General features: G+C 38.7%; 1 protein-coding gene across 2 annotated transcripts; it reads left to right on the top strand.

Moving 5' to 3' along the window:
• The first annotated feature begins 829 nt into the window (after positions 1–829).
• On the top strand, positions 830–21,822 carry IL7R (interleukin 7 receptor). Of its 2 annotated transcripts, XM_063087798.1 has the most exons (8): positions 830–911; positions 4,698–4,836; positions 12,288–12,445; positions 16,696–16,853; positions 18,813–18,978; positions 19,872–19,965; positions 20,847–20,922; positions 21,319–21,822. In XM_063087798.1, exons 1-8 carry the CDS (start codon positions 830–832, stop codon positions 21,820–21,822), a joined length of 1,377 nt encoding a protein of 458 aa, XP_062943868.1. The 2 variants fall into 2 exon arrangements, with proteins under 2 accessions (XP_062943868.1, XP_062943869.1); XM_063087799.1 differs by lacking the exons at positions 19,872–19,965; positions 21,319–21,822 and having other exon boundaries at positions 20,847–20,896.
• The last annotated feature ends 1,636 nt before the right edge of the window (positions 21,823–23,458 follow it).

Consider the following 23,458-nt stretch of genomic DNA (forward strand, 5'->3'; position numbering starts at 1 on the left):
ACAAGGAGTCAGCAGACTTTTTCTATAAAGGGTCAGATGGTAAAGATTTTACTCTTTTTTACCATATTTACCAAACGATCTCTGTCTCATCTACTCTGCCTTTGTAAGAAAAAAGCAGGTGTAGACAACACAGGACCTAATGGGTGAGGCTGTGTTCCCATGAAACTTCATTTACAAGAAAAGGGACTGGGCGGGCTTTGGCCCTGGGCCACACTTTGCTAACTCCTGCATTAAACAATTGATGCTTGAATGCCTACTATCATGGGCGAGGTCTGAGTAAATACTAGGGATACACAAAGAACCAAAGAGAAAAACTGCTGTTTTGTGAAACTCAGAGGTTGGAGGTAAACTATTTCAAATAAGCTTACAATAAATGACTTCATAAAATGCGGAATCGTTTTTAAAGCAAAACTCACTCCAAACTATCAATTGGTTAGCTTTGTAAGTGTAGATTTTTCTCTTACAATTCTTTTAAAATGGGCCCTAGCCTGAGATAGCTTGAGCCTAGATTTGAATCTACCACCTCACTCCAAAGTCAACACAGTAAGTTAGGGAGCTGCAAGGAATACCTGAAAGGTATGATAGTTTAAAATGCTCCATCTCTTCGTTTTCTCTACATCTGCTTACAGCAGCAATACTTTTACTCAGACTTCCTGTTTCTGGTACTCGCCTTTTTTTCTGCTGTGTTTATACTTCCTCCTGTCTGTGGTTAAGTAAGTATAAAGCTGCACATCTAAGTCTTCCTCCCTCCCTCCCTCTCTCTCTCATTCATTTCTACACACAGGCGCACACGTTGGCTCTCGGCTCTCTCCTGTCGTTCCCTCTCAGAATGACAATTCTAGGTACAGCTTTCAGTATGGTTTTCTGTTTACTTCAAGCCGTTTCTGGAGAAAGTGGCTATGCGCAGAATGGTGAGTCATTTCTAACTTTTCTTCAGGATTGCAGATTATCTCTAGTATACGTTTCAGGTTACTCAGTTCCCTCACAGACCTGAGCTGGGCACCGGATTGGGATAGAGTTTGAGAACTTATCACGTATTCAGTCATTTCGTATGTTCTTACCACCAGGACAGGGGGCAGAGGACAATACTGTACAGGCTTATTATGTTTCAGAACGGTCTAAAAGGAATGCATTGGACTCTCAAAATGTGGACCTTGAATGTTGACTGATGCCTCTAAATCAGTGTCTAGAACATAGGAGATATTCAATAAGTATTTGAAATTTTCTTTAAAATACTTTACTTTTGATGTATTCATGGGAGATTCTTAGTGAATAACTGAGCAGAGAAAGATCTGAGTTGTCTGATTGACATATACTTCATTGCCTGCATATCAATAAATTTACCATATGTAAAAATCTCTTTGGGGTCCTCAAAATACTTAGTACCTAAAAGCAGATCCTGCCTACTTAGTAAATACATTGTAACTACAACAATTAAAGCCACAGGCAAAAGTGTGAGGCAGCAGCAGGATCCACCTAGAAACATGGACCACCAATTTGTTCATGCAAATTAAGCTCTTTCATTTAAGAGTTAAAATGTATTTGCCTATAGACAGTATCAAACACATCAGCCTAATGACTCAGCTTAGATATTTTGAATCACATGATTACTGAAGATGGAAATCCCTAGAATTTTTTCATTAAGGGAATTGTCAGAGGGTTGACATTTTTCACAGAGTGACTATGTATGAATCACCTTGTGAGAGATGATCATTATCCTATGCTAAATGCTGCCTTGGGTTTTTATAAAAACAGATGCAGGACAGGAAACACATAAATCTTACTCTTTTGATATAATATATTCTCACTATTTCTCCCCGATGGCCATACCATTTATAAAGGAAATAAGAATTCTAATTGAAGGCTGAGTTTTCACTTCAACTTTTTAAATTTCAGATTTTTTTTTTAAGAGATCTGTAACCACCCATTCACATGATCACATCAAAATACTTCCCAGTTTGGGATATAAGGAATTCACAAAATAATTAGCTGCTGCTTGTTAAGAGATCAGGTAGCTCTCTGATAACCATGAAGATGATCAAGAGAAGAAAGGGATACTTTTTAAAAAATCCAAACCATTTAAACTTTTAATCAACTAATTCCATTAGGTAGGTAGAAGACTTCTAAACCACATTGCCTCATTTAGCAAACATATTCAAAAAAATTAAATTTTTATGGCGAATTTGCTTAGCTACTTATTTAAATATTAATATTATTCATTATTGAGTATTTAAAGAGTACTGAATTAATTCACTGTCCAATAGCTCTATGTAATTTCAAAACGATAGTGATAATACCTTCAATTGACATAGAACTCTTTTTCAAAAGAACCCCAAATGTTTCATGTATATTTTCAGAATTAGAATTCTTATTTTACCTCTTTATTATTTATTTCTCAAAAAATATGATAATAGTCATAGCTAACCCTTATTAAGTGTTCTAAGCTAAGTCTTTGTATATATCCATTCAATAATTCCTCATAACATGACTTTACATATCAGAACAGTAAGGTTTAGAGAGGTTAAGTAACCTAAGAACATGTAACCTGACCACAGCTACAAAGTAGAATAGCCAGGATTTAAACCCACATCTGTTCAGCTGACACCAGAGGTCTTAACCACTGTGTATACTATTGCTTACTAAGAATTTTTCAGCTCACATCAAGTTAAACATTCTCTTTCTAAAATGCCACACAATTTTACAAGTCATTGAAAAAAAAATTTATTCATTACAAAGCAATTATGTGCAGCAACACCTTCTAAAGAGCCAATGAGCTGATTCTTACAACACAGCTACTTTATAAATTGCATGAACAGTGCTTTGCATAGCGTATGAGAGTATACAGCAAACAAGCTTTGCCAGACTGCATGGCTAAGGGCAGTGGGAGTCCTTTGTTCTGCTGGTGCCTGACATCTGTTAGAGTGTGCCCTCTCTTGCTTACATGGTATGTTGAAGAATTGTAGAGACAAAGCTGATCCTTAGGATGCCTGAACCCAACCAATAATGTCTGTTCTGTTGCATAGGACTGGTAGAAGGTCCAAAGAATGAAAAGGTCAGAAACCATGAGGACTGCCATATAAGGGCAGCTAAAACCACCCAGAACCCTTCCACTTAGAAAGATGCCAGCTCTTATGGGAAGAGATCTAAGTCTATAAAATTAGGAATGAGCATATTTTGAAATATGAGCCCTAAATGGTGGGCTGCCTTTCATTATTTAATACTGTCATCGGGAGGAAGGCCATACCCTGCTGAAATTACATAAGGGGCCTTTATTGGTGTCAGAATTGTGAGCTGGATGGATCCTGGGATGGTCAGAAAGACAAATGTCTATGGTTGTGAACATTGCCTTCAGCTCTTATCCAGCTAGGGCTGTTCAAGATTTGTTGCTTTGACTGAACCAATCTGCCACTCAACTGGTTGGTCCACTTACAACCAACCTTATTAACATTCCCACAGAGCTACTGGGTAATTTAAGTAAAGGGAGTGTTGTCTGGACAGCCCATAGCCTCTGAGATGCTCGCCTGGGTTTTGATTTTAGTATATTCTATATATAATTTATAGCCTTAGAAGCATTGAATTTCTAGTACCAGTGGACCAAAATACCTGGAAGCAGTCACAAGCTCACAACCACTCTGAGAATGGCTTTAGTTACTCTGAATTTTCTCAGATTCTTGTCAGAATATATTTGCTGACAGATTTTTCCAGCCTCACTTTTCTATTAAATACAAAAGTATTTTTAAAAGTTCGTAGAAAAATAGAATTGAAAGATAACATGAATCTTTCCATGAACTTTTTGAAGTACCCTCACATTGTGAGATATACATGCAAAATGTCTCTTTAATCATAAGGTCTACAACCCAGCTTAAGAAATCAAATACTATCTGTAACAGATTGTACTTTCCCAAAGTGGCTGCAAAATTTTCTTACAAAACCTTGCTAGTATCTATAAGATACAGTATCTATAGAAGAAGAATCTGTGGAACAGCAGCAATATGTATAATGTTCACGAATCTGAGTCCACCAGATCTGAGTCATGCCTGATCTAATTTCTTCTAATCACATTTGCCTCAGTCAATAGTTTGACAAGTTGCCTTAAGTAATCACACAATGGACATAATCAATGCTACTTTTAGTTGGGATGTACTCTTAGGCAAGGGAAAGCAATCCCTTTAAAAAGCAAACTTCCGACTATGAGATAACTATCATGTTCCTTCATTTGAAAAAAAAAAAAAAAAAAAAACTTGGATGGAAATAAATGAAGATTAGTAATAAAGTCAAAAATTAGATTAGGTAACTTATGAATGATGGAAATAAAAACTCTCATCTAAAATGTTCAAACATTCAATGTAACAAATGTAGCAGAAGAAATTCCAGTTTAAACAAAGGAAGAATCTATTCAGTGCCTCATTCTAATTCTCTAATACACTAACTTAATGGCAGAAATATTTAAAAATATTTGTAGGTTATTATTAACTGTGACGAAGCTTTTTTTCTATTTGAAAACTGTGCATAGTTGGGGGTTTGTTTTTGTTTGTTTGTTTGTTTGTTTTGAAACTTCCTTGTCCTTGCCCTTGGATAAAATATAATCATTCCTTCATGTCTGCCACAAAAGCCTGTCATCTTATTAATGTCAGGTCAGGTTTCAAAAAGATTCATTTATTTACTTCATTAACAGCTGCATGTTTGTTCCTCCCCAGGAGACTTGGAAGACGCAGAATTGGACGACTACTCATTCTCGTGCTACAGTCAACTGGAAGTGAATGGATCCCGGCACTCGCTGACCTGTGCTTTTGATGACCTGGACATCAACAGTACCAATCTGGAATTTCAAATATGGTGAGGAATGGGGGTTTTAATGGGTGCTTAGAAATCCTCTGTCTCTCTTTTCATGTGCTCTTTCAATAGCTGCAAAGGAAAGAGTGTGTGGTCTAATTATCAAAAGTCAAAATCTAATGAGTTTTCAAAAACATCCTGAAACTCCTTGTTCTTCATCAAAATACTGAAGCAAAGCACCTCCTCAGCATTATCTTTCAGGTCCTGAGGGTACAGTCAAATGATGCTATGGACCTGGGAGATTCCACATTCCTCCTGACTCCATAGCAGAATTTAAATCCTGATTCTCCTAGAACATGCCTCTCAAAAAATCTTTTTACCCAACATGAGACAATCTAGTGTTTTCAAGTTGCATTTTGAAGTGGTTACCTGGTTTCAAATCCCAATTCCAGCACTTACTAGCTTTTTGACATAGAGCAAGTTATGTAACTTATCTATGCCTCACTTTCCTCACCTGTAAAGTGACATAACCACCCTCATAGGAAGATTGTGATGATTATGTAGTTTAAATACATGTAAAGCACTCAGAAAAATCATCCAGTGTATAGTGAGTAATGGAGAAAAGACATTAAATTATAATTCTGTGAATATAGACCTAACTTCCACTCTCTTGACACAGTTTGACATCAGATGACCTCACTGTAAATTTTCCAAAAATCCACAGGAATAAGTTGATGATTGGTTTCATGAGGCCTCAGAGAAAAGGCAAAGAAAAAGAGAAAGTCTCTGGTGTAAAAGTTTGGCAAAGAGCTGAGGAGACTTTACCTTCTTTCTCCTCCTCAAGTCATCTCTTATTGCCAAGGGTTACTATCTCTGGTGAGTTGAAAAAATACTCTAATGTGAAATTCTGACTGAGGCTATCTCCAAAATCGTATCAGATAACCTAATTTTTAGTTAGTTTTCTAGTAGGGTAAGTGTCAAGATCCACCAGTAATGAAAGAGGGCTTATTAATTTTTCACAGACACTGAGGCAATCCCCCACAATATGTAGTCCAGACAAGCCCTGAATTCCATCTTACACTAATTTATGGAAGCTTCCTACATCTATCCATGCAGTTCTTCCTGTTGTAATCATTGAGTAAATATGATTTTGGACTTGAGTACCATAGTGTGTTCAGTCTGCCTCTGTTAGTTCACTTCTATAACACACTTTCCAGGAATAAAATGTGTCAAGACAACAGGAATCTACAATGTCCAGAATCTGTGCTGCAACTAGACTACACTAAAACAGCGAGACTGCTCGTTCAAACTATGAGCTCATTTTCATGGGTGACACAACTTCCCACACAGAGGTTTGACTTTGGGTTCCTCAACCAGCTTGTTGGTGAACTACCATGTTCACCGTGGTTTCTCTTGGCCAGACCAAGACTGACCTTTCTGTCTACCTTCATTCACACATTATTTGACCAACTCCCTGCCCACTTGAGCAAACTTGCCCACTTCCTTTAACAAGTCTCTTAATTTTTTCTGTCATATTTTAATCTGTCCAGAGACTCTATTTGGATTTTCCAATTGGATTCAGATATTTCAATTGGAAATGGATTGTCTTAAGACCTGTTTTCGGTGTAAAACAGTACATATGAGCTCCTAAATAGATTAAGGTACTCTAGAGAGCAACCGTTTTCATAAGACATATCTATACCTTGAGGGGGAGATTCACACAACTTCTAGGTTCAGAGCAGATGATGTATGTGAAATTAAATTCAGTTAAACAGAGTGCTGTATTTGCTGGTTTGCTGGATTTCTTTTCCACAACTAGCTTCACTGGAGCATTTTTCCTGTTAATATAAATTTATAAAAAAGAAATTGGAATTTACCAAAAATGATGCATGCTGATAAAGTGATTACACGGGTGGGATTGTTGATAGACTCCATTGCCTGCAATGAATCTACACCTGCCTTGGATCTGCCTTGGATGTGACCACTAGTCTCTCAGGCCTAGAAACTGATTTAGTTAGTGTTCAATGAGTGGATCTGAAAGATGGACTTGGATTAACCAAGCTCACAGAGTTGGATTACCACTATGCCAACTGACGACTCCGTATTGACAGATGCAACTACCATAGAGATCCAAATATTCATACTGGGCTCGGAATCTACAGGAGTTTGTACTGGGGGGATGAGGGGGGATGGGCAGCATACAGAGAGGGCTAATAGGTTGCATATCAATATAAATCCACTTCTACTAGGGGCCTGAAATTTTTTTATTCACCAAAACTCTAGCCAGACCTCCGGTGTCTTAAGTGACAAAGCAGAGGCTCCGAAAACAAGCATGTGGGTTGGAATCCTAATTGCAACAATTAATAGCTCTATGGCCTACAGAATTATTTAAGTTCTCTAATCATAACAACTACCTTGCGCTGGGATAGAAGGGATGAGTGTCTGTAAATAGTACTTCATCCTGTCAGTGTGGTTTGACTTCCATTAAAAATATGATTGAAAGGTTGTTTGGTAAATACAGAAGCAAACGAAGGAAATAAGGCAAATTATTTAGTTCAGATATCAATGTGGTTAAGTTTTTACAAAATTAGTTGCCAGCATTTAAAAATCTGGATATCTTTTTAAAAGTCAAATCTGGTAACACTGGGCCCATACCACAAAAAGCAGTGGGAACAGAATTCCAGCTGCTTCCTACAGATGGGAATGAAATCTCAGTCCTGAAGTTAAGACCACTTCTCTCATTTATATTACCTATGTAGACTCCATAGACATTTTAACTTGGAACCCTGCTGCTCAGGTGTTTGCATAATTTTCATAGTCAGCTCTCAGAAAGCAACCCTATTTCCTTTATTCCCACATTCTTGGGGGCACTGCAATTACTCCCACATACCACCTACAGATACCACCTCAAATGTGCAACTTTTTGTTTTTATCAATTACCACCACCATCACAGCCTGCACCCTAATATTCTAGGATTAACTAGCCATGTCTGTCAGGTGTTGTTAAGTTCTTCCTTTCTACAGTAAACCATATTAACCCTCAAAATTGTTCAATATTTTTTAACTAGAATCTGTCTTTTGGAGTCAACTGAGGAATGAAAGCAACAGTTGTTTTTGTTTTTGTTTTTTTCAATATTTTCACGTAATTATCTGTTTGCATCAACAAGAGAAATGCATTTATCATACTAAAGCATACAAAATTGGAGGACATTTAGGAGGGTGGAGGCCGGGTTAGGAACCAGGTTATAAGGTCCCCAGCATTCTCCATATTTTCAAAATCAGGAGATCTGTGTGAGTGGCATAGGGGTGATGTCCCCTAGGCAGGTAATGCAGGGTCAAATTCACTAGCCTATAATACTACTTAGATACTTGTAGTGCTCTCTTCTCCCTGCAAAAATACCCTAGAGTAGCCCTGTCCAATAAAAATAGAATGCAATCCATAAATGTGTGAGCCATATAGGTAATTTTAAATTTTATAGTAGCCACATTTAAAAAAAGAAATAGGTGAAATCAATTTTAACAAAATGTTTTATTTAACCCAAGATATTCAAAAGATTATCATTTTGACATGTAACCAATATAAGCAAAAATATTAATAGATATTTTACAGTCATTTTTTCACACTAAATCTTCAAAATCTGCTGTGTATTTTGTGCTTAGATCAACTTGGACTAGCCACATTTCAAGTGTTCAGTGACCACACGTGGGGTAGTGGCTGTTATGTTGGGCAGTATGGCCCTAAAATATTCCTAAGCCTAGCAATACATAGTTAGCAACCAAGTAAATTGTTTTAATTGAATTGAATTGAAATGAACTGGATTGAATTGAGTTGGACTACTCACAGGCGACAATGAGTTTCCTCCAGTAACCTGAAGCTTAAGTCAGTGGCACAAAATGAGGCTGCCTGTTCTAGTCCACAGGGTTTACTTACCTTAGTCTCCCAGCATGGCTTATCCTCCTCATGGGGCAGTTCCTGGAGTTCAGAACCCTAAAAAGTATGCCCGGGCTCACAAGACACGGTGATCCTTCACTGTCCGATGCCCACGAATCTCATTCTCTGAAAAGTGATAATGAGCTCAGAATACCATGTTAGATCCTTCTTAATACTTTACAGTACCAGAAACTTGCTACAGGTTTAGCACCTATATTATTGAATATTCCACTCATTCTTTACTTACAAATATATTCTAAACTCAAGCATTGAACTAAAGAGTCACTGTCCTTCCTAGTTTCTCCACATAGCATGTTTACCTAAAATTCAGAAATGAATTTTCCCACTTGTAACATAGTAAAAACAAAAAGCATATTTTAAGGTAAACTAGATGGAAACCAGCAAGCTTGGGATGAACGTCAGGTGAAAAGGTCTGAAGATGGCATCATTCTCATGATTTGTTGAATAACCCTTTGGTTGGGCTTAAAGAGAATGCAGGAAAAATGAACTCATAACCATGGAACCATGGTTACACAGGAAAGGGGAATTAAATTGAGAGTTGGGGAAAGAAGAGAAACCAGTCATTCTACTTTCAACCTGTATTGTTTACTCTACAATGAAACTAGAGAAACAAATATATCCTTTTATTACTTCTTCAATTTTTAGATTATTTATTTAATTTTGTTTACTTTCTTTTTTGATGACAGTTCATTCAGGGGGTAAAATCTGTATACAGTAAAATGTGCAAATCCTAAGTGAGTGTTGAGAAATGTACATGACATGGAGCCATCACCTCAGTGAAGACAGAACATTTCTTTCGCCCTAGAAGGATGCCTCATGTCCCCTTCCAGTCACTCCTCATGCCCCAGGAGCAATTACAACCATGAATTCTGCCATCGTTTGGTTATGCCTGTTTCTGACAGTTCTTATAAATGGAATAAGACTGTTTATTCTTTTCCATCTGACTTCTTTCACTCAACAAAACATTTGTGATATTTTTCCATGTTGATGTTTCTCAGTTCATCTTTTCAATTGCCGAGTAGTTACTACACTGTCTGAATATACCACAAATTTTTAATCCTTTTTTCTCTTGGACTGTGGTGTTTTTGCAAGACTATTATTTTTTAAAGTTGTTATTAATGGTCTTGCACAAATCAGTTTGTGAATATATATTTTCATTTCTCTGGGGTAAAAAAACCCAGAACGGAGTTGCTGTATAATGGCGTACATGTATATCTAACTTAGCGAGAAACTTCCCAACAGTTTTCCAAAGTGTTTATACCATCCCTACTTCCCAATTAGCAACGTGTGAGAGCTACACATCATTTCCGACATTTGGATTTGAAATAGTATCTCATTGTGATTTTAATTTGCATTTCCCAAATAACAAATAATGTTGAACACCTTTTCATGTGCTTGGCCATTTGTACATCTTCTCTGGGCAAGTATCTGTTATAATCACTGCGTTATCTGTCCTTTTATTGATGGATTGATGGATATGAGTTCTTTATATATTCTGGATACAATTCCTCTGTCAGATATATGTACTGTGACTATTTGATGCTAGTCTGAAGTTTGCCATTTCATTTTCTTAATTGTGTATTTCAATAAGCAAGGGGATTTTTATTTTTATGAAGTTCAGTATTCTTGTTTTTTTTTTTTTATGTTTAGTACTTTTTGGGGGTTTTTTCTGCTCAGATATCTTTGCCTACTCCCCAAGTTGGGAAGATGTTTTCTTTTTAATGTTTTATAGTTTCAGCCTTTATAGTTAAGTCTATAATCCATATATAATTAATCCATATATAATTGTGTGGAATTGAGGTTCATATTTTCTATATATTTACTTAATCATTTCAGGGCAATTTGCTAAAAAGACTTTCTATTCTCCCATTGAATTTATTGGGTGCCTACATTTAAAATCAATTAACTTTATATGTGTGAGTCTATTTCTGAACTATTCTTTCTGTTGATCAATTTGTCTATCCTTATGCCAGTATTCAATAATCCTGATTATCACGCCTTTATAGTAAGTTTGAAATCAAGTGTTCTGACTCCTCCATATTTGTTCTACTTTTTTCAATGTATTTTGGCTATTCTAGGTTCCTTGTATTTCCACATAAATTTTAGAATCAGCGGTCCATTTTTTAAAAATCCTCTTGAGACTTTAATATTATATAGAATAATTTAGGGAAATTTTTATCTTTTATTTGTTCCTCTTGTTTTATACAGTGGCTAGAACCTCCAGTACGCCGTTGAATAGAAAGGGTGAAAGTGGAACCCCTATCTTGTCCTGATCTCAGAGGAGGAATTAATGTTTACAATTCCACCATTAAATATGATATTAACTATAGGGTTTTTTTGTAAGTACTCTATCAGATTGAAGAAATGTTCTTCTATTCCTTGTCTGCTGAGAGTTTTTATAACAAATGGATTTCGAATTTTGTCAAATGCTTTTTCCACATCAGTTGAAGATGAGCAGAATATTTACGTCTTTTACTCTGTTAATGTGGTAAATTATATTGGTTAATCTTCAAAAGTCAAAACTTCTTTGGTTTCCTGGGATATATACCCTACTTTGTCATGATGTATCTTCAAGGTGTTAATATTTTCTTGAGAATCTTTTCATTTATATTCTTGAGAGATATTTGTCTGTAAATTTCTGTAGCATTTTTGCCAGGCTTTGATACCAGGGTTAAGCTAGCTTTATAAAATGAGTCGGGAAGTGTCCATTCCTTTTCTGTTTTGTGGAAGAATTTGTGTAAGATTGGTGTTATTTCTTTATTAAACATCTGATAAAATTCACCAGCATATAACCATCAGGCATAAAGTTTTCTTAATGGGGAAATTTATTGATAATAAATTTAATTTTTTGAAATAAATAGACATTCAATTTTTATGTGGGTCAGTTTTACTGGAGTTTATAAGAATTTTTTTTATTACATCTAAGTTATTACATGCATTGGCATAAATTTTTTTATTTCCTTATTTCTTTATTATACTTTTAATATCTGCATGATCTGTAGTGACATACCCTCTTACATTCCACATATCGGTAATTTATATCTTTCCTTTCTTTTCTTGGCCAGTCTCATTAGGGTTATCAGCCAAAATTACCTGCGAAAATCCCTTAGTTACCCATTAAGTATATATAGTGCTTTAGATTACTTTATCATTCTCTTTAACCCTTGTTTTGATCAATTTTTTTACAGCTCTTATTTATCCCATTTATTCCTGCAGAACACCAAAAAAGAAGCAATTATCTTCCTACCTAAACAAAGTATTTGTTTTTCAATGATCAATTATAAAAAATATAGAGATTTTCCACAATTGTCGTGAACATGCTTAGACTACTTAGGGTCAACTGAATCTAATGCCTAAGTAAATCATCATGTATGTAATGACAGCAGGAAGCCGCATTATTTTAATTTATTCTCTCTCTCTTGAACATTCACCCACCCACCCACTTACCTGTAGACAGAGTTGAAGTCATACAACTGAAATGTACATGTGATGCTATTCCATTGTATATAGAAACTCCTACCTGAATCAAGACAAATTCCCTTTGTTCCCTTTGTTCTTACAGTGAGTCCCTTGTGGAGGTAAATTGCCTGAATTTTAATAAACTGCAAGAGATATATTTCATCGAGACAAATAAATTCTTACTAATTGGAGACAGCAAAATATGTGTGAAGCTTGGAGAAAAGAGTATAACTTGCAAAAAAATGAATATAGTCAATATAGGTAAGAAGTTGTATATGGGGTTATGGTTGTCATTTTTGGATATTTGAAGACACTGTGTCTAGATTTTCGGTATGTTAAAAGTTTACAGATAGTAGAAACCATTTGCAATAGGTAACAGCAAATTCTATAATGCAAATATTTTTTAAATAAATAAAAAGTTTAAAACTTCTACTTATTCTTGCTGTGAGAGGATTTCTGAGGACCTTCAAACTCAGCTATAAAAGAAGGTGTTTGACACCTGCAGATTGAGAAAAGAGCAAATCTACATGAAGTGTCTCACTGGAGCTGAACCTCCTGTCCTCCACCTACATGTGTCTTTTCCTCCTCATTTTGCCTTCTCCTGAATTCCCTGTGGTCTTTTCCTCCTATCCCCACTATATTCTGAGTGGGTTTAGATAAATTACTAAGTTATTTAAAAAATAAATATGCCTTCCATATTAGAGTTCTCCAGAGGAAAGAGAAACAATAGGAGATAGGTAGGTAGGTAGGTAGATAGATAGATAGATAGATAGATAGATAGATAGATAGATAGATAGATAGATAGATAGATAGATAGATAGATAGATAGACAGACAGACAGACAGACAGACAGAAGAGAGAGGTTTATTTTAAGGAATGGGCTCAGGTGGTTGTAGGAACTGGCAAGTCCAAAATCCACAGGGCAAGCTGGAAGGCTGGAAATTTAGGGACGTGTGGACATTGCAGTCTTGCATACAAATTCTGCAGGGCGGAAAACTCAAGCAGATTATCTACACTGCGTTCTTGATACAGACTTGCTTCTTCTTCAAGGAACCTCAGTCTTTGCTCTTAAGGCCCTCACTGATCGCATGATGCCCACAACATAATGGAAAGTGATCTGCTGTACTCAAAGTCTGCTGATTTAAATGTTAATCATGTCTAAAAAAAATTTTTAGGCAGATGTTTGGCCAAATAACTAGGCAGCTCAGCCTAGCCAAGTTGACACACAAAATTAATTATTACACCTTCCTAAGAGAATTATTACTGAAAAATGAAGCATGGCCAAATCTGATTTGGCCTAGAATACACGTATTACACTTTGCCAGAAATGAATGACAATAGTTACATTTTTAAAAAAATTACAATTTGAACTGGTAAATTCCATCTGCATGTTTCCTTTGGCTCTATATAATATTCATATATATATAATGATATGAATCAGTAAATTCAGTTAGTTATCTGTTATAAGTCAGTATTAATTATCAGTTTACCATTTGGTTATGAGTCATGTAACAATTAGAAAGATTGGGAATATAGACACAAAAAGTATTTTTCATTACTTACAGATTTATGACCCTGAGGTAAATAAAGTTCTTTTTCACAACCTCGGAGATACCCTGGTATAGGAGATTATCTAAGCCAATCATGGTATATCAGTACAATGGAATATTAACTATTTGTATTTATCCTACCTATAGAGATCTACAAATGAAACAATAAATATAGGGTGGAAAACTGTTTAAAGTAATTGAAGAAATGCATTCTTTTGCTGGTTTTAAATAATATGGTTCTTTCTGTCCCTATTCTCAACCCACTTCACTCTCTAAAAAGAAGGTAAGATAGCAACACTTATTAGAGAAAAGAAAGAGTGAGAAATCTAGCTCAGCTTTGTCTCAGCTTTGTTTTACTAAGGTGGTAAAATAAAGAATAAAAGCAGAAGTCCCATGTGTAACAATTATCTTATAAAAAGTAAACACAGTGAAAAAGAGATATTAGGCAGATGGTTGTGTATATTAACCACACAGTAGCATTGGCCACAACCAGTGTGAATATTGTCTAGGGTGGGGATGGTAATAACAGCATATCTCTGAGGACATGAGCAAGCTGAATTTTGGTCATTTGGAGACTAGACATCTATGGATGGATGTTCAGTTTGTGCACTGCACAAGGGCAAAATATCTAAAAGTTCACCACTTACATTGCAAATATATATTCACTTCTCTGAGAGGGAGCAGAGAAGGCAGAGATTCTCGGTCCTTTGGCAAAGCCCTGGAGAATCAGGGGACAGCCTATTCTTACACAAATCCACACTAGTACACATATGTGCACTCACGGCATGCCCAAATGCTCCAGGTGGCACCCTGCCACATTTGAATTCCCAGATCTCACATGCCCAAAGTTCTTGGAAGCCCTCATTCTGCAACCCTCAGCAGACTGCAAATCTGACATGTCTCATCTGAGGGGCAAGGGTAAGAGGCAGGGTAGGTACACTCTTGGTAGCAAAGGCCCCTGTGCAAGGGATAGTGTGACTTAAGGCTTTGGAAAGCACCCCTGGACAAGCAGGATGAGAAGTGGTGGAGGTGAGTCTCACAGCAGCATCTTTTCCTGGTTTCTAATGTGACATTTTCATTAATGGAACCACAATTAACTGAATTCAAATTGAATGCTCCCCCCAGTGCCAGAGCTCCCCTGCAACCACTCGCCCCATCATTCCCCTCATTTAGGGGTCCCCCACCCAATAAGGCTGGAGGGGACAGCTTCCTGCCTTCCCACTTTTCTTGGCAGAGTAGATTGATATGATTGTTAAGACCATACGAGAATGTATTAACTTTTAAAAATGTTGCTTGAGGAATGAGCATCTATTTCTAATTTGCTCTGTATTAGTTCATCTTCTGTTGTTTATAACAGAATATCTGAAACTGGAAATTTATAAAGAAATATAATTTACTTCTTACAGTTCAAAGGCTGGGAGATCCAAGTCCAATACATCTGGTAAGGGTCTTCTTCTACAGCAATGCAGGGTGTCACATGGTCAATGCCCTGAGCAAGAGAGCTAAGCTTCTCACTCTCTCTCCTTACAAAGCCATCATAACCACCCCCATGACTACACATTAAACCATCAATGGATTAACCCATCTCCATTCACAAGGATATAGTCCTCACAATCTAATTACCTCGTAAAGGCCCCACCTTTCCATTACTGTAATAAGATTTCCTACCCCCTTAACACTGTTACATTGGATATCAAGACTCTAACACATGAACCTTTGAGGGACACATTCAACCCACAGCATGCTCAAAGACACCATTTGGCTAGAGGCAGACCTGTCTGGAGAGCACCTGGACAAGCCAGGGCTATTTTTGATATTTGATATTTTGATAAAAAACAAAAGCTAAATGAAGAAAAATGAGCCTCAGAATCAGACAGAACTGGATTTAAATCCTGTTAAACCATTTTACAGGAGACTGAACTTAATTAATCTCTCTGAGACTCCATTTCCTCATCGGTATACTAGTGATAAGTGACCGTTTGAAGAAAGTGTAAGCAAAGAACTTGGCACTTAGTAGGTGTGTAATCAATTTTCGCTTTGTTCTTCCCTTAATTTCTCCATTCTTGAGAGTCCTTGGGAGCTGGGGACAGGGTGGGGCACTTGGTCTCAGCAGGTCTTGTTGAGAATGTGATGAAGAGTAGCCGCTGGCTTGGCAGGTGGAAGAGGGCTGCCAGGATTCTGGGTTGGGCTGTTTCTCTCCACCCACCACCTTTCCTCCTGCTTCCCTCTAGGGTAGCTTTGCTTTTTATAGTGCATCTAAGAGTCAAAAAGGACAAACTTCCCCTTTTATGAGACATCCAAGAGTAAAGAAGCAGCCACTTCTACTTTTTCAGTACCTCTACGGCAACGCAGGAGAAACTTAGGCAGTCACCACTATGCACAAGTGACCACAATAACTGGGCCAAACTCCACCACAAGGGTTTCATTGTCTTGGGCTGGCAAGTCAGTCTAAAGTCCAGTTCAGAAAGCCTCAGATCCAGTCTACAGAGTGAAAGTTTGATGAACACATATGCTCTCATTAACAAGTGGGACTGAGATCAGTCATGCAAAAAAAGTAGTGACCCTGTCCCTAGACAACTAACTTCCCAGGCTAGAGTCAAAATGGGTGTACCTAACCTGTGGGTGGTGCTCCTCCAAGCAATATTTGGGGATCCTTCCATCCGATGTCTCCAAGAGGTGAAAGGGGACCGAGCATAGGAGTCACACTTAGGAGAGTTTCTGGGCCAGGAACAGACTGGGTGCTCGTCACTTCCACTCATATGCTCACAGGGCCACACCCAACTGCAAAGGAGGCTGGGAAATGCAGTCTGGGTTCAAACTCAGGAAGAATTGGCTTGCAGAATAGTCAGCCAGTTACTGATACAGAAAGGGTCAGAGTGACTTTCAGAGGAGACAGAGTTTAAAAATTATAATTATTTCCTTGATGCCTTTAGACAGACTTTATTTCTTTTTCTTTTTCAGTTAAACCTGAGGCTCCTTTCGACATAAGAGTCATCTACCGTGAAGGAGCAAAGGACTTTGTGGTGACATTTAACACATCACACTTGCAAAAGATGTATGTAAAAAATTTAATACACAATGTAGCCTACCGCCCGGAAAAAGATGAAAACAATTGGATGGTATGTAGGTCAACCACATTTATAACATAAAAACCCTAATGTTACCTATTTTATTGTACTAGCAGTACATTTACTCTGGGAGGGCCTAAAAATTTTGTTTTCAAAATGTTTCTTTTACTGAAAGAAGCTCCCAATAGTGCACAATCTTTAGGCCCCACAAAAAACCTGGATCTTCCCTGGTGCATACTGTTATAGCTCTGACTTTTTTCTTGTTCTAATTTTTGTCTTTAGAATGTTTCTCAGTTAATTAGTTGGATAACAATATAGATTGAGACCAAATCCATCCTCTTTATTAGGGAGCCTCAAAAAATGTCATGTCTAGCATCACTTTCACAGGCAAATCGGACAAAAATCATGTCTGGATACCATCACCAAGACATAGTCACACTTTGGTTTAACAGGATTTGTGGGAACAGCGTGAGCTAAGGACAAGAGGCAGAATGCTTGTCTTTGTTTTGCCTTTATTTTAAAGCCTGAGGTCTTAGTCCTTGAAGTAACAAGTTAATTTTCATCCTTTCTAAACTGAAGGGTTATTTAGGCTGTCTCTTCATGATTTTCTGAGGTTGGAATGATCTGGCTGTCCCTGCCATCTGTTTGGGGGAAAAGGTGGGAGAAAAGTAAAGTGTCCAAGGTTATCAGATTTCTCTTAATCCCATAGCCTAATTTCTGTCCCTTCTGCACCACACGGACAAAAAAACAGACGATGGTTTCTCTTTATCAATGCTAAAAGAGCATCCTCCGTTCTCAGGCCAGGATCAGCCTTGTTTGTTTGCAGTATGCTGCAGTATGCTACCTGCATGAATGTGATGCCTGCCACAAACCACATGCTCTCTCCTTCTACTAACAACAAACACGCAAACTGGACCGCTGTGATCCTGTGATGATAATCTTCCATTATTCATCTGAAAATTGCACCAATGGAAAAACAACTATAGTGGAGAAAAGGATTTTGAAAAAATGGTGCCAGGAAAATCAGCTAACTATTGGGGGAAAATTAAGTTAAATTCTTAGCACCCTTCATATATTAATAATTAAAAATAATGGATGATTTAAGTAAATTACATAAATGCAAAACTAAACAAGCTAGAAAAACTATAGGCCTACTGTTTATATCATTTTAACATGAAGAAGAACATTCTAAGCATCAAAGAAATAGAAAAAAGGAAAAATGGATGCCTGTGACTGTATAAAAAGAAGAAGCTTGCATGAGTCAATATATGCAATAATCAAAATTATAAGGCAAATTAAAAGTTAGCATTAAGTTACCACATGTACAGTAGACAGATGGTTAATATCTTTGACATAGAAACAACTCTTATAAATCTTAAGAAAAAGACAAATATCACAGTAGAAAAATGAGCAAAGAACTTGGAAAAGTTTGACAAAATAATAAATATATAAATTTAGTAAACATATGAAAACTAAAACTCAAATAAATGTAAGTGTAAATGACAATGGACTATTACTTTTTACCTATCAAACTGATAGAACTTTTTTTTTTTCCTTAAGGAGACTGTTGTCTCTATATTACCATTCAAAATGCAAAATGCAAAATGGTATCTTTCCAGAGGGAAATGATTCTTGCTCACTAACCTAATCTTTCATCACCCATTGGCACGTGAAGGGGTGGGGGGATAGACGAAGATATTGAAGTGTGGAAAGGAAGGTGGCAGCCTGGGAGTGACTGATATCCTCCGAAGTGGTAGTACCTAATTCACCAGAATAAAGATGGTGATGGCATATCACTGTCCTCGTTGGCCACTCACGGCATCATTCAAGGGCTCGTAGACTCTGCCCTAATTCTGCTACTGACCCTTCCACATATTAGAGCTCCTTATTTTAACAAATATGAGAGAACCTTGAAAAAGTGCCTACTTGTAAAGGAGTTCAACTTGAAATGATTTGAGAGATGTGAGCAACACCTCTTTTTCTACCTTAATGGCATTTTTTACTCTTTAGCACGTGAACTTATCCGGCACAAAGCTGACACTCCTGCAGAGAAAGCTACAACCTGATGCAATGTATGAGATTAAAGTCCGATCCATTCCTTCCACTTATTTTGAAGGCTTCTGGAGTGAATGGAGTCCAAGTTACCACTTCAGGACTCCAGAGAAGAATAGTGCAGGTGAGGAGTGACTGTAGAAAGTCTACAGTGCTTTGCATGTCAAAGTGTGGGAGCAAAAGTGAGAGGGAGGCTGATGAAACTAACCCGCCAGCTAGGACCCCCCCAGAGGGCATCCTTACACTTTCTTTGGATAATGACCTGCCCCTTTTGTGAAAAACAAGGACTCAGTGGGAGTGGGGTTCTTAGGAGCTGATAACTAATACAGACTGTTTGGATGCTACTGACCTGGGTGTTCCTGGGAGCTGCAGATAATTCTGAACAAAATCCCCACCCACTACCTCCAGTTTACCAATTAAGCCTGGGATCCCAGTGGCTGGTCTCTCTAGGACCCCTCCAGGGAACACCTTTGCTGATGGCCAGTGGGCAGGCTGGTGTGGCAGTCCCATGTCTCCTTTGCCAGAATGATGATGTCCTTGGGGCCTAGGAAGTGAAAATGGCCAGAAGAGCTAAAGAACTTGGCTCAAGAAGGCCTCTGGGGACCCAAAGCACCGCACATACACCTTCCCTTTGGGGATCGGGGAAGTATTCTGCCACACCAACTTCCCATCCACACCCTAGAACTTGCTACGACTGCGGTGTGAACTTCTATCTCGTCAACCCCCGCTCTGGCATCTTTCCCTTGGTGGTGGGAGTCAGGAAGGGAGTGGCAGGCAGTACCTTTGATGCTAGATCACTTTCACATTTCAAGTGACAGAGCCTGATCGCCCGAGTCAGTGTCACTTACTGAAACCAAAATCCTCCCCATAAAGCTGGCACATCATTCTATTTACTGAAAAGCAACCTTCAAGAAATAATAAATGGGCTCACATCACTAAATAAACTCAAAGCATCCTGAAAGTCTAGCCCACTGCATGCTTACTGAAGGCTAACCATGATCTATCCTTGTATTCCAGGGGAGATGGGTCCCGTTTTACTAACTCTCAGCATTCTGAGTTCCTTCTCTGTGGCTCTGCTGGTCATCTTGGCCTGTGTGTTATGGAAAAAAAGGTGACTTTTTCAACTAATTAAGAGGGTGATTGCATGGGATCCCAGACAATCAGAGCTTGAGCCCAATTTACCGATGAAAAAACTGCAAAGGGGAATGAGGCATTTCAGGAATTACAGTGCCCAGCATCCCTTCCCATCCTCAGGTGCTGGTGAACTTCCACAGTTGAATTCATAAGAGGCAAAAATATATAAACTAGACATAAATCAAACCCTCCCCACAAAACAAAAATTTCTAAGGCAGTTTTTCCCAAACTTTCCTTCCAAAGTCTCCTAAGAGGCGTAGAAGCCATCACCCATGGCAAATGTACTTGAAATCTTGGATTTCACAATAATAATAATAATAAATTTTTAAAGAAATAAGTCTCGAATTTCAGCACAAAAATTCATGGGACTTTTGAATTTTGCCCCATGATAGGACCATCATAAAATGATATTTTAAACATGTACTAGTTAATTTACTTAATGTTCTAGAAAGAAGCCTTGAGCATAGGGCCACATACCCCCAGATTTTTGAAAATTACTGCCTTAAAGCAATTTCCTTGAGTAACTTAGAAAATATCCCCACTTCTGCAAAAATGAGAGCAGTGAAGTTGCTGCCAGTAAAGAGAAGGAACAAGGTGACAACACCTCTATCAGAAGTAAATGACCAGGACAAACTTTAATTCCATAGCTACATCAAAACTACCTCATTGCCAGCTTGTTGGATTGACAGGGCACTGAGGCCAGAGAAAGTAAGTCACTTGTCCATGTCACCCACCTAGTGTGGCAGAGCCAAGACTGGAAATCTGCTCTTCTGATTCCCGGCTCAGAATAAGTGGAAAGACCTATTGTGCCTGCTCCCTGTGCCATTCATTTCATCCATCAATGTCCTCTGGTTTCAGGATTAAGCCTATTGTGTGGCCCAGTATCCCTGATCATAAGAAGACTCTAGAGCAACTGTGTAAGAACCCAAAAAAGGTGAGTGCTCTGGTGCTTAATGAAGCACTATACTGGCAGCCCTGTAGCCAAGAATCATAAGCCAGGATTAAGGAATAGCTGAAACTCAACTTTTGGTCTTTTATGCATCCTGTAACTAGAGTCCCTCATGAGATCCTAGCTGCAGAAGGGAACTAAAATGAGATACAAGTCTCAGAACTCCGGGGCTTGCTGGGGGAGAAGGCACAGCCAGTGGTGACTTCAAACCCTGAAGTGTCACAACACTTCAGAAGCCAGGAGTCAACTGAGGAACATGTGGTCAACTGTCTGACATTCCTGGGTAAACTGTCAGAAACTTCCTTAGACCTTTTCCTGAACTGAACATTTAGGGGCGTGTCTCTCTGGTGCCGTCCTAATGCCTTCTCTTTCTCTGTGCAGAATTTGAATGTGAGTTTCAATCCTGAAAGTTTCCTGGACTGCCAAATTCATAAGGTGGACGGCATTCAAGCTAGAGATGAAGTGGAAGGCTTTCTCCAAGACATGTTTTCTCCACAACTGGATGCGTCAGAGAAGCAGAGGCTTGGAGGAGAAGTTCAGGGTCTCACGTGGCCATCTGAGCATGCAGTCCTCACCCCAGAAACTTTCAGAGCAGAGTCACCCCTCAGATGCCTGGCTGGGAATGTCAGTGCCTGTGATGCCCCTATGCTCCCCTCCTCCAGCTCCCCAGAGTGCAGGGAGAGAGGCGAGAACACGCCTCATGTGTACCAGGACCTGCTGCTTAGCCCTGGAACTACAAACGGCACTCTGCCCCCTCTGTTTCCTCCCCAACCGGGAATCCTCACAATGAACCCAGCAGCTCAGGGGCAGCGCCTCCTCATGTCCCTGGGATCAAGTCAAGAAGAAGCATACGTCACCATGTCCAGCTTCTACCAAAACCAGTGAACCGTGCGCAACCTCAGAGGGAAGCCCCAGACAAAGATGACTGAGAAGCGAAGTCTAGAGCTCCTGCTCTCCTTGATGGCACAAAGAAAAGGCAAAATTAATGCAACCCCAATACACGGTCCACAGGACTTTGAAACATCACCTTGACCACTCCTCGCTGTGTCAGTGGCCTTCGGCATGAGACAGGAGCATTCTGCTTCTACCATGTTGATCTGATCACAAGGTTCAGGCAATTCAATGATTAACTACTTACGAAAGAAAAAAAGGGAAGAATGAAAGAAAGGTGAAGGAGAGGATGGAGGGGTGGGGACGGCAGGAAGGGAGCAAGAGAAGAAAGAAGGAAAGGCAAGTAAGAACGATGGGTACCACCATTAGGACTTACTCCATGGCCAGTGCTGTGGTAAGTCCTCACCACTTTTGGTCTCATGTCATCCTCACAATAATCCTGGGCTAGGGGAGCAATTATTATTATTATTCCCCTTTTTATAGACGATGAAATTGAGAGTTAAGGGGTTAACTAACTTGTCCAAGTTGCCCACTCGGCCAGGATGTGACGGCTGGGGGTCTGACTGCATCTCCCCATGCCATGTGCCTTTCTCTTAACTAGGGACTGTCCCCATTCTTGAGTGTGAGACAAACCTCACTCATAATAGGGTGACTGGGTAATTTACCATGCAAACTGGGTGACTTTTGAAAGTGAAAGGGGAAGTTATAAATAATCATTTCAGGACAATGACCATCAACTGGGACTATCTCAAAAAAAATGTGGACAGTTGAGGGTATTCCAAAAAGTTCACAGAAAGATTAGTATTATCTTTTCATTCTATTTTTCCATGAACTTTTTGAAGTACCCTCACATGGTCACCTGAATTAAAACAGCTATGAGGAAGAAAGTGAGGGAGAAATTGTTGCATGGGTGTGAAGCATCACGGCCAGCCATGTCAAAAGAAGGTGAGGAAGGCAAGAAAAAGCCACAAAGCCCATTTGACTTTGTTTTTTTGAAAACGAGCTCAAAAAGCAACAAATTAGAAGCCCAGAATTTCTATTGTTATTCTTCAGGACTCCCCTTGCTGTCTCATCTGACTGCTTCCTTCCATGATCTAAGAAGAGCCTGTCGTGGATCCTAGACACTGGTGCATTTGACCAGCGATTGGGGGAATAATCCCTTCTATGTGTGCGGACACTGCCCCAACCAAAACTCATCTGCAAATTGTCCCAAGTTCTACAAATTGGGATGTTGCCACAAACTCCAAGGAGAAAGAATTATAAGCATGAGCAGTGAGTGAACCAACTCTGGCGACATTTTTGATCCAGACGAGAGACATATTATTAACATTTGACATTTGTCCTCTTGTCTTTCTTGGTCTAGATGCATTTCTCTTGACTGGCTCAACCAAGACAAGAAACTGAGCAATGTCAGCTCGGGAGAGTGCAGCTAACTCCTCTGCCACAGGCCCAAGACCCTGGCTGTCACAGAGCCACACAGGACAGGCAGCACAGGGAAGTAAAGGACATAAGTTCAGGGTTTTGTTTGGGGTCTGTTGTTGTTTTTGTGTTTTGAGTTTTCTTCGTTCTGTTTTCCTTCATTTAGAGGACTAAGTGTTTTTAATTTTAAAATTTTCTTGTTTGTTTTGTT

This window comes from Cynocephalus volans, chromosome 2 (genome assembly GCF_027409185.1).
Source record: "Cynocephalus volans isolate mCynVol1 chromosome 2, mCynVol1.pri, whole genome shotgun sequence".
Classification (NCBI taxonomy): domain Eukaryota; kingdom Metazoa; phylum Chordata; class Mammalia; order Dermoptera; family Cynocephalidae; genus Cynocephalus; species Cynocephalus volans.

What these genes read in the sequence shown, in the direction of transcription:
- IL7R (XM_063087798.1), top strand. Translation starts at nt 830, where the DNA reads ATGACAATTCTAGGTACAGCTTTCAGTATGGTTTTCTGTTTACTTCAA. An exon ending in AATGAATATAGTCAATATAG is followed by an intron (nt 12,446 to 16,695) that starts GTAAGAAGTTGT and finishes TTTCTTTTTCAG; the next exon opens with TTAAACCTGAGGCTCCTTTC. An exon ending in AAGATGAAAACAATTGGATG is followed by an intron (nt 16,854 to 18,812) that starts GTATGTAGGTCA and finishes TTTACTCTTTAG; the next exon opens with CACGTGAACTTATCCGGCAC.